The sequence below is a fragment of the Mustela lutreola genome, chromosome 16 (genome assembly GCF_030435805.1).
Source record: "Mustela lutreola isolate mMusLut2 chromosome 16, mMusLut2.pri, whole genome shotgun sequence".
Taxonomy (NCBI): Eukaryota; Metazoa; Chordata; class Mammalia; order Carnivora; family Mustelidae; genus Mustela; species Mustela lutreola.
Window position 1 is genome coordinate 57991147 of NC_081305.1, and position 11911 is coordinate 58003057.

An 11911-nucleotide genomic window follows, 5' to 3' on the forward strand; every position below is an offset into this window, starting at 1 on the left:
GGCTCGTAACTGCGTTTCCCACAAAGACGCTGTGAGAATGAGACCAGATCGCGCAGGTAACTGCTGTGCGGCACAGTGTCTGGCCTGGGGTAAGGACCTGTTCTCATTATCAGGAATGGCTCTGGAGTATCTGGAGGCCCGTAGTCTGAGTAAGGGAGGATAGGGGGCAAGGGTGTATTTGCACACATGGAGCTATATGGAATGGGTAGGGAAACTGAGGCCCAGGAAAAGGAAGGGCTTTTCCAGGAGTCACGGAGGCAGAGCAATGACCACAGACAAGGGGAAGGGCCTCCTTCCCCCTCTCGGTGGGGAATTACAGTCAGATGAGGAGCAGGACCATGGGCAGGGAGTGGGCCCTTTAAATCCTAAGCTCCACCTTTGTTTAGAAGGGTCTTTGGGGGAGTATAAAAGGAGGGTGTAGTTCCTCTCTGCTCCAAAAAAGCACCTGCTGCTCTTGCCCAACGGCCCCCACGCCCTGGCTTCTCTCTAGCGGCCCCCCTCTTCCCGCCCCCCCGCCCCCGGCCTGGGAGCCATGCAGCTGCCGCCCTTTGACATGTGGAAGGACTACTTCAACCTGAGCCAGGTGCTTTTGGCCCTGATCCAGAGTGGGGGGCAAAGGCCCGAGGCCCAGGGGAATGGGGACCCGAGGCCCGGGCCTTCTCTGGGGCCGGAGCAGGGCGTGGGAGGGCCAGGGGCCGGCAGAGGCCTGGCCACCCTGTGTAATTTCTGCAAGCACAACGGGGAATCGCGGCACGTCTACTCCTCACACCAGCTGAAGACCCCAGAGGGCGTGGTGGTGTGCCCTATCCTGCGGCATTATGTGTGTCCTCTGTGTGGGGCCACCGGGGGCCAGGCCCACACGCTCAAGTACTGTCCACTCAACGGCGGCCAGCAGTCTCTCTACCGCCGCAGCGGGCGCAATTCGGCCGGCCGCAAGGTCAAGCGCTGAGGACACAAGGTGCCCACCCCGCAGCAGCCCCCCGATCCTCCTGGTCCAGTCCCTGCCAAGTCCCCGGACCCTCCCCCCCAACTCCCCCAGCCCTTGGGAGCTTCTGGCTCCCAGAGCTCCATCCCTGCTGGATCCTGAAACACTGGAGACTACTGGGGAACCAGGCCAGCTCTGCCCCACGGGGGATCTCGCAGGACTTGGAGTTCTGAACTGGGGGTGTCTGTGGATTCTGGGTGCAGCAGGACTGCACGGCCTTGGGGCTCCTTCTGGGCCCCCCCTTCTGGCCCCCCCCCCCACCGTTCAAGGCTCTTTTTCGTCTTTCCCGGGCTGCTGGGGATGCGAGCACTGCCTGCCCCCTTGACTTCTCAGCCCCGTGGTTCCATTCCTTCTGGAGTTCTTGGACCAGTAGACCTACAGGACCCAGCGTGCTCTCCTAGGCCCGCCCTTAGAATTTGAAGAGTGAGCAAGACTGGCTTGGACGCTTGAGCTGAGAACTTCCAAGATGGGATTCTGACGCGAAACCTGCCTTGTCCACCTTCTTCAGCTACCTGTAGACCCACCGGTTTCATCACAGACCCCCCTGGACTGTTCCTTCCCTGCCCCAGCAGCCCATTCCATCGGGAGCTGGGAAAGGGAGGGGACACGCTGCAGCGTTGGGGGTGGGGGGGTGCGGGGGAGGGATCTGGTCTTCCAAGGCTTCTCTGGGAGAGGAGAGCCTTGGGGTGCACGGACACCCCTCAGCTCCCCCTGGTCAACCTTCTTGTTTCACTGCACTCTCATCCCCAACCAAAAGTCACCGCTGGGCGGTTCCCCAGCGGGAGGAGGGCATCTCTCCACTGCCTCCCTTCCACCTTTCAAATCCTCACGGCTTGTTAAAGGTCTTTTTTTTTTCCCCTCCCATTTTTTCCCCATCTTCCAACACTTAATCCGCGAAGCTCAGACAAAAAAGGGGTTTTAGTGCCCACTTGAGAAAGGCAACTGCCTTGGTTTTCTTTTAGGGGAAATGAAAAGAAAGAGCTCCGGTCAGATTGTAAGTTGCTCATTTTTTGGCTCAGGGTTGGGGGCCTGGTGTTCAGTTCTGGTGAATAAAGAGCGTTTCTGGTTGTCTTTGAAATCACTCTGGTTCTGTCTTCTCCCCTGGGTGCTGGGGGAGGGAGCCACGTTTGCCCCAGTATGGAGGCAGAACAGGAAGGGGTCCTGGGTTCCTCTCACCATATGCCCCCCCTTCACGTTCCCTGACACAGGTCACCTAGGGACTGGTCCCCACGTCCAAGCCTCCACCTTAACCTCAGATTCCTTTTCCATGCCCTTCCTGGGGCTCTGTCCAGGGGTCCCCCTCCCTCCCCGCTAGACCACAGGTCTTCCAGGACCAACTTGATGGGAGTTCTTTTTTGTTTGTTTGTTTGTCTTGTTTTAAAGATTCTACTTATCAAAGAGAACACAAGCAGGGGGAGCAGCAGGCAGAGGGAGAAGCAGGCTCCCCCATGTGGGACTCCATCCCAGGACCCCAGGACCACAACCCGAGCCAAAGGCAGGTGCCTAACCAACTGAGACACCCAGGCATCCCCTTGATGGTAGTTCTTAAACTTCGGCTCCCAGATCCCCTTTGGAGAGGTAATGGGAAAAAATTATCCTCAGCCCCTTGAAAATCCACATATGCACAAATCATCTGAGGGCTTCTTTAATCCCAGCAGGCCACAAATATTTATTGATCGCTTACCTTGTGCCAGGCATCTTTCAAGGAACTGGTGGGTACAGCAGGGAACAAAGATGACATGTGAGCAAAATCCAAATGAAACGAGGCAAGCAGAGACTATCTGGAGGAACAGCATTCCGGGTAGAGAGGACAGCAGATTCAAAGGCCCTGCAGTGACCGGAGGCGGGCTGAGTCATAAGAGTGAAGGTCAGAGAGTCACATGGGAAGGGCAGTTGAGAATCTTGCAGACCCTGGTGAGAACTTGACCTTTATGCCCCAACCCGACCCCCCGACCCCAGACCATGATGTGCACCACGGGCCCCTTCATACGTACCTTAGTCACACAGAGACCAAAGATCCCAGTTTAGGACCTCGCAAAAACAGCTCTGCGTACAACAGAGACCACCCCCCAAGTTAAATTAAACAATAGATAAAAAGAGGACTGACTCCCCAACCCCAGAGCTGTGGCATGTCCCTGACAGCAGGGTGAGCCCCAGAGGAAAAGGGAGCTGCATCGGGCAGGAAGGTGATGGCCTTTCAGATGGGGCTATGGAGGAGAGCCTTGTAGTTTATAATAAAGGGACCGTGTCTAACAAAGTGTGGGCAGCAGGCGTGGAAAGGGAAAAAGGGTGTTGCACACCGTACTTGGGGACATTACAAAGGGTTGGGGGGGACACTTTAGACCCCCAACCCTTTGGGGGAAGTAAGAGGGAAAGATGCTGAGGCGGGTCTGGAGTGTGGAGTGTAGGAGGTTCTTGGGGACAGCCACAAGTGCTTCACAAGGGGACGCATCCCAGAAGCTTCTAGACACCTGTGATGGGGCTCAGAGGAGAGGGCTGGAGACAAGCAGTTAGTGGTTGTCAAGTGTGCGGGTTGTTGGTTTTGTTTTGTTTTGTTTTTGAATGAGTTAAGTCATTTATGCAACACATAATTAAGTGGCATGGTAGCTGACAGAAGGTGGGACACTAAAGAAGTCAAAGGAACTACAAACCCTGCGCCCCATCTCCTCCAGCTCCTCGCACCTGCAGAGCTCCGTGCACCTGTGAGCAAGGTTCCCTTACCAGCAGCTTCTCATGACCTCCACACTGGACCGAGACCCAACTCCCCACTCAGCCCAGACCCTCCACGAGTTACTGCATCCCGGCTGCATCTCTGGGATTGCCCAGGGAAAGGGAGAGGTCTGGGTGACATGCAGGTGTCTCCTGCAGGTTCCGGTTGGGGGTACAGGGTCAGTTAGGACATGGTGAGCATAAGGTCCTCAATTGGTGTTATGAGTTGAATTCTGTCCATCCCACAAAAAGATGTGTTGAAGTCCTAACCCCCAGTACTTCAGAATGTGACCCTCTTTGGACATAGGCTCGTGGGAGATGAAATCAGTTAAGATGAGGTCATACGGGAGTAGGGCGCTCTTAACCCAACATGACTGGTGTAATTATAAGCAGAGGGAAGCGGGCACCTGGGTGGCTTAGTCGGTTAAGCATCTGCCTTCGGCTCAGGTCATGATCCTGGGGTCCTGGGGTCGAGCCTGGAATCGTGGGTCTCTCTGCTCTGCAGGGAGGCTGCTTCCCTCACGGCCTCTGTCCCTCTCGCTGCTCGGTCTCTCAATCTCTCAAATAAGTAAATAAGCTCTTTTAAAAAAAGACCCAGGGCAGCCAGAGGCCGCAAGAAGCAAGGAAGGATCCTCTTCTGGAGCCTTCAGAAGGAGGGCAACACTGCCAGCAGCTTGGTTTCAGGATTTCTAGCCGCCAGAACTGGGTGAGTATATTTGTATTGTTTTAAGTCACCCACTTTGTGGTATTGTTACAGCTGCCTTTGGAAACTGAGGCAGGCATCCCTGAGAAAGTAATACACGGGGCATTCTGGGGAGGCATCCAGAATGCTCTTTGCACACGAGGGCTGGGGGGCTGGGTTGAGAGGGGAGCTGGGTCTCGTGAGAAGGCTGGAGACAGGGAGCAGTGGGCGGAAGTGAGGCTTGGGGAGCTCTGCAGGTGTGGGTAAGTTGAGGCAGGATGCAAGCAGGCTGGCATCTTCCCGCACCTCCCCCGCCCCCATGAACACAGAGGCAAGGCAGGTAGGCAGATGGATAGCTCATGAGGCAGCCTCCTGGGCTCAGATCAGGCAGACAAGGGGCTGGGTGGGCTGGGAGGGCCACCAGAAATGTCTGCGCAAGGGTGTTGTGGGGGCCATTCTGCTCCTTCTCTAACAGAACAGAGGAGGAGACAGATGCTGCCCTCCATGCAGAGAAGCGAATGCTTGGAAATGACCTCCTCCCTCCAGATCCACTCTGGGCTTAGGAGCAGCCATTCTGCACCCACTTAGTGCTGGGGAAGGAAAATCAGATCCACTCAAGGTTGATCTAGAAGGCCACAGAGTTACCACTGAGCATGCAAGCCTAAGATTGAATCCCTGAACCTCAGCTTCCCACTGTGCGCAGCTGTGTGTGTCTTGAAAAATGAATCTGTGCATCTGCGGAGGTCCAAGTGTCCTGGTGAGGCATGCCTAGAAGTTAAAGCTGATTTCCACTGTTGACCAGAATCGAGGCCATTCTAGAGGGTTTTTTTTTTTTTTTTTTTTTAATTTTATTTATTTATTTCACAGAGGGAGAGAGCGTGCACAAGCAGGGGGAGCAGCAGAGGGAGAAGAAGAAGAAGGCTTCCCACTGAGCAGGGAGCCTGATATGGGGCTGGATCCCAGGACCCCAGGATCATGACCTGAGCTGAAGGCAGATGTTTAACCCACTGAGCCACCCAGGCATCCCCATTCTGGAGGGTTTCGTACGAAGCAGAGGAAAAGGTAGGTCTGTTAACTAACGTCTTTTTAACTTTAATCTGTATTGAGCACGCCAAGAGTTTCACGTTTTTTTTTTTTTAAGATTTTATTTATTTATCAGAGAGAGAGAGGGAGAGAGAGCGAGCACAGGCAGACAGCATGGCAGTCAGAGGCAGAGGGAGAAGTAGGCTCCCCGCTGAGCAAGGAGCCTGATGTGGGACTCAATCCCAGGATGCCGGGACCATGACCTGAGCCAAAGGCAGCTGCTCAACCAACTGAGCTACCCAGGCGTCCCAAGAGTTTCACTTTTTAGGTTTCTCTTCCAGTTGCTTTCTGTCTTTCAGTCTGTCCTTTTGGTTGACTCCCTTCCTCTCTTTATCTTTCTTTTCTTGCCTCTCCTCTCCCACCATTCCTTCCTTCCCTCTCCTAGTCATTCTGACAAATGCGGACTTTTCTCCTAGATTCCACCCTCACCATGTACCACTGCCAGTGAAATACCTGCTTAGATGTTTCCTCATGTCCGAAACAGAAGTCCTGTCCACTCTACCTTCAGAATACACCCAGAATCTGACCATCTTCCCCCAGCCCACTACTACCTACCTGATCCCCACCACAACTTCTCACCAGGACTGAGGCAGTCACCTCCTCGCTGGTGTCCCTGCTTATGCGCTTGGCCTCCTAGAGTATATTTCAAAACCCAACAAAAGTGATCCCGTTAAAACACAAGTCTACTCGTGCTCCTCCTCAGTTCAGAGCCCTCCCGTGGTCCTTGTCTCCCTAAGTAAAAGCCCAAGTCGTGGCCTCTCTCTCTGACCTCTTCTCCCACCCGCCTCTTTCCTTGCTGCTCCTTGAACGCTCCAGGAACACTCCTGCCTCAGGGCCTTTGCGCCTATCCTTCCCCTCCTTGGATTGCCCTTGCCCCAGATAGCCACGTGGCTTCCTTCCTTGCTTCCCATAGTTCTTTGCTTATACGTCACCTTCTCTGTGAGGACTTCCCATCCTCACACTCTTGATCTTTCTTACCCTGCTCTCCTTCTCTTTCCTCCGTAAGGCCTCCCACCATCTAGCATACTTCCCTGTTTATTTATTGATTATGTCTGTAGTTACGGTGGTCATTTTGATGTGTCAGCTTGGTGAGGCTACAGTCCCCAGTATTAAAGCACTAATCCTGGTGTCACCATGAAAGTATTCTGTAGATGTGATTTAAAGTCTATATTTAGTTCACTTTAAGTAAGGAAGATTATCCTGGATAATCGGGGTGGGCCTGATCCAATTAGTTGACAGGTTTAAAGAACAGAGCTGAGACTTCCTCTCCTAAATTCCCATTGCTTTCACTTTTCATGGCAAACCACACTGAGAAGTTCATTTTGCATCTTGATTCAACACACACACACACACACACTCAGCACACACCCAGGACAAAATAATGATCTTAATAATATTAACAGAACAATTATTACCTACCAGGAGCTACTCAGTTACTTGATTCCTATTGAAACGTCACAGTTCAATGAGGTAGATTCTGGGGTTAATCCCCACTTTTCCTCTCCGGAAAGGGGAGGTACTATGCTGTACTTCATACAACACGGTCCGATTTTTTCCGATTTTGCTTTATTTCATGTCTTTAACGCTTGTCACAACCCATTAAGTGTTTTTCAGGACCCAAAGTTAAGCCTCAGAAAGACTTCCCTGGCCAGGCCCTTGCTCTCTGACCTCCTATACCCACACCTGCAGAGCTCCACACGCCTCGCCTCTGCCAATGGCTCCCTGTCTTCAGCCTTTTCACGAGCTCCAGACTGATTTAGATCCAACTCCCCTAACTCAGTCTTCTGTGGGGCCACAAACATCCCAGATGCCTCCTTTGGGTGCCCAACATATGAGTTTTCCCCTGGTTGTCATAACCAAGGGCCACAAACCAGTGACTTAACATACAAAGGTACTACCCCGGTTCTGGAGGCTACAGATCCAAAATCAAGGTGTTGGCTCTAGGGAGGATCCTTCCTTGCCTCTTGCAGCCTCTGGCTGCCCCGGCCCTCTCTTGGTCAATCTCTGTCTCTGTCTTCCCTCTGTGTACCTCTTTTCCTCTTCCAGTACGGACACCAGTCATGTTGGGTTAAGAGCGCCCCCTACTCCCGTATGACCTCATCTTAACTGATTCCATTTCCAATGACCCTATGTCCAAAGAAGGTCACATTCTGAAGTCTTAGAGGTTAGGACTTCAACATATCTTTTTTGGGGGGAAAATTCAACCCATAAAACCTATTGAGCGTCTTATACTTACCATGACTCCATACAACTGGAACCTGGACCAGAATACTTGCCGTCACCTAGAGGGCTTCCCTGTCCTCCCCAGACTGACAGTCACATGCCCTGTACATACTACCTCTCAAATGTCTTCATTTCTACCCTTCCACTGTCCCTGCCTAGTCTTCCCCCATCCCTCTTCCTCTCCTGTCCCTTTTTCTTCCTTGAGTCTAGCCAGTAATCTTCCCCCTTCCCATCTATTGTCTTTACAAAAGTGGGGCAGGGAGGCCGGGTGTCTTTCTAAAGCACAAATCAGACCCTGTCCTTCCTTGCTTAGAACCCACTGCCCATAGGATTGCATTCAAGCTCCTTAGTGTTGCCCATAAGGTCCAGCATGAGCTGGCCCCCTGGACCTGACCCCTGGACCCCTGACCCCTGGACCCCTACCCCTCATGGGGCACATGGTAGGACCTTATACAAAACCAGGCCCAGTGAAAGTCGCCTTGTTACCTATTGTGAACCTGCACACACTCAGAGTAATGTAATTAGAGAAAAACCCAACTCACTTCAATTTCAAAGCCAATGACATTGAATGATTGGGTCTATTTGTCTACATTTCCCTGATCACTCATCCACTATCTCAGGGATTTCTCCTGTGTCTTCCCTAACCTCAGGATCTTTCTCTCACCTCAGACCCTGCTTCCTACTCTCCTGAGACAACCTAAGGAACAGAAGAGAACATTCATACGTTCCTGACATCACCTCTTGTCTCTTGCCTACCTCCGTGTCCTCCCCATCCCACTGTTTTCTATAGTTAAACAGCTCTTGCACCTTAGGCCACCCTCTACTCCTGCCCTGGGTCCCACTTACTGTGTCTATTCGAGGACATTGCTCCAGACACTGTCCCTTCCCTCATCGGCACCATCAATCTCTCCTCTTCTGAATTATTGTGAATCAGCACACAACATACTATTACAACTCCTATCTTAAATAGGACTCCAGGACTTTTTCCAGATACACCCCTTTGCTGGGCAAGAAAGGACCATCTACACTGGCTCTCTCCAAACCCTCTCAATCAATCAATCAATCAATCTTTTTTTTAAGGTTTTTCTTTTTTTTAAAGGTTTTATTTATCTGAGAGAGAGAGAGAGAGAATGAGTGGGGGAAGGGGTGGAGGCAGAGGGAGAAGCAGACTCCCCAAAGAGCAGAGAACCAGATAGAGGGATGTTGGGCTCGATCCCAGGACCCTGGGATCATGACCTGAGCAGAAGACAGATGCTTAACAAACTGAGCCACACAGGCACTCTAATAAGCCCTCTCTTGAACCCATCCAATCAGACTCCTGCCCCCAAGACATCACTGAAATTGCCCTCTTCAAGATTACTAATGACTTTCATCCTGCTGGTCCCAATGGTCAGTTCTCAGGTTCACTGGACTTGGCCTCTAGGCAGCATTTGGCCTCATTAATTCTTCCTTCATTCTTGATTTGTGCCCTGCACTTGGCCTCTAGGACAGCAGACAGCCCTGGTTCTCCTCTCATTTCACTGAAGGCACCTGCTCAATCTCCTTTGCCGACGTCAGCCGTCTACCGTGGAGTGCCCCAGCCCCAGACTGTCATCTACAGTTGCTCCTTCTTTAAACTTGCCTATTCTTAGGGATCTGCATGTCATTTAATCACTGACAACTCCTAAAGTTATAGCTCAAACCTGAACCTCTCCCCTGAAGTCCAGTCTCAAATATCCAAAGGCTTGACATTGGTACTTGGTGGAGTAAAGGGCACCTCAGGTTTGGGCAAACATGAACTCTTTAAGATTTTATTTATTTATTTGTCAGAGAGAAAGAGAGAGAGCACAAGCAGGGGGAGCGGCAGACAGAGAGAGAAGCAGGTTACCCGATGAGCAGGGAGCATCGAGCCCAATGTGGGACTCGATCCCAGGACTCAGGATCACAACCTGAGCTGAAGGCAGATGCTTAACCAACTGAGCCACCCAGGCAGCCCTTCCCGCCCTTTTAAAAAATATTTTACATATTTATTGGAAAGAGAGAGAAATTGTATGAGCAGGGGGAGCACAGAGGGAGCAGCAGACTCCCTGTGGAGCTGCATCTAGGGACTCCAGGTTCCTCACCTGAGCAGAAGGCAGCTCAACCACCTGAGCCACCCAGGGGCCCCTAAACTTGAACTCTGGATCCTCTTGCAGCCCTGCCCTTCTTTGCTGCTGGTAGCTCCAACCTTCCTTGCTTTGGACAAAGATGTTGGGGTCATCCTGAACTTTCTTTCTCGAAGTTTCTGTACCCCATTATGCTTCATTTCACCTCCACAGCTAATACCTTGACTGGAATCACCACCTGTCTCCTGAACCACCTCTCTCCACAACTCAAGGGGCACCCAGCTTCCACTCTGGCTTCCTAAACCCAGTTCTCCAGAGGAATCCTCCTAAAACCAGAATGGTCGGATCATGCCCTTCCTTTGCGCAGGGGCCCTCCTGTGACTTTCACTCATGTAAAGGCCAGCCTCCTTTCAGGGATCCATGAGGCCTGTGCCGTCTACTTCCCTGCCCTCCCTCCTCACTGGCCTCCTCCGCGGTCCTGGAACACAGGAGGCACTGTCATGCTTCTCACTGCACTTGCTCCCTCACCTCTTTTGTGTGTCTACTCAAATGTCATCTTCTCAGGGAGGGCTCCCCTAACCACCTTATTTTATTTTTTTAAAGATTTTATTTACTTATTTGACAGAGACATAGTGAGAGAGGGAACATAGCAGAGGGAGTGGGAGGAAGAGAAGCAGGCTTCCCGCAAGGCAAGGAGCCCCAATGCAGGGCTGGATCCCAGGATCATGATTTGAGCCAAAGGCAGGTGCTAAACCGACTGAGCCACCCAGGCGCCCCCCCCCCCAACTTATTTTAAAATTACGGACATAGGGATGCCTGGGTGGCTCAGTTGGTCAAGCGGCTGCCTTCGGCTCAGGTCATGATCCCAGCGTCCTGGGATCGAATCCCACATCCGGCTTCTTGCTCGGTGGGGAGCCTGCTTCTCCCTCTGCCTCTGCTGCCACTCTGCCTGCCTGCGCGCTAGCTCTCGCTCTCCTCTCTCTGGCAAATAAATAAATAAAATCTTAAAAAAATAAAATAAAATTACAGACATACACATGAGCACCATACCCCCCAACCCCGTTTCCTACCTCCATTTTTTCCCATAATACTCACCACCTCCTCACTTAGGTATCTTATTTTGCATATTGTCTGTTACTCCCGACTAAAATGTGAGCTCCATAAAGGTATAGATTTTTGTCTTCTGTATTCACTGCACTTGGAACCAAGGAGGTGCTTAATAACTATTTGTTGACTAGATGAATGAAATACCGATTCTTGAATGAGTTCTCAATGACCTTGAGAACTCCTGCAGGATGCAAAACAAAATTTCTCGGCCGGACTTAACTCCATCATGCTTTCTTCCAGCTCACACAGCCCGTGTTCTAGATTCACTCCTGCCTCCACGCATTTGCTTAAAGTCATACCTGTGCCAGGATCACCCTCCCCACTCGCCAGACTCTCCCTCTAAATTCTCCCTCCCCGCGCCATTACGTCAGTGTGTGGACAGGGGGCCCCCCTAGCACAGTTGGAAGGTTGACGGGTTGCCATGGTTACTGCACCCGCCTGAGGTGGAATATCCCCAGGGTGCCCCGCCCCAACGGGTAATAGCTGGTTGGCGGATCCAGAGCCGCTCCGCGCTGGGGCAGGTATGAGCCGGCGGCAATCGGGTTTTCGTACGCCCCCACCCCACCCACACAGTTGTCATGGAAACGGAGCGCTTGCCTCCAGCGCCGTCTCCCTCCCCACTCTCCTAGGAAAAGGCACCCAAGCAGGGTAAGAGCGCTGGGTTAAGGCAAGAAGACTGAGACAGGCGAGGACGGCGCGCGTTCTCAGCGATCTCTCCATCATTTCTCCCACCACCTCCGAGGATTGCTACGCCTGCGCGGGGACAGAGCCCGGGCTACCAAAGGTAGCGGGAGAGCCAGGGGCGCGCATGCGTGCACAGAGTTTTCCGCGTACGCTGCTGGGGCATCGAGAAGCACCGCGACCTAACGCCTGCGCATCTAAGCCCCGCTCGAGGAGGCCGGTGGAAGGCAATTCTGCGCTTGCGCCGTGGGAGGGGCGTGAAACTCTAGCGGTAAGGGCGTTGGGGGCTGACTGGCGCTAGGTGCGCCTGCGCCGTGGCTCTCGGGGCGGCCGGGGGCGGGGCCCAGAGGGGGAAGA

At 52.6% G+C, this 11911-nt stretch overlaps 1 protein-coding gene across 1 annotated transcript; it reads left to right on the plus strand.

Moving 5' to 3' along the window:
• The first annotated feature begins 532 nt into the window (after window positions 1–532).
• On the plus strand, window positions 533–949 carry NANOS2 (nanos C2HC-type zinc finger 2). The gene has a single exon (XM_059152485.1). It carries the CDS (start codon window positions 533–535, stop codon window positions 947–949), a length of 417 nt encoding a protein of 138 aa, XP_059008468.1.
• The last annotated feature ends 10962 nt before the right edge of the window (window positions 950–11911 follow it).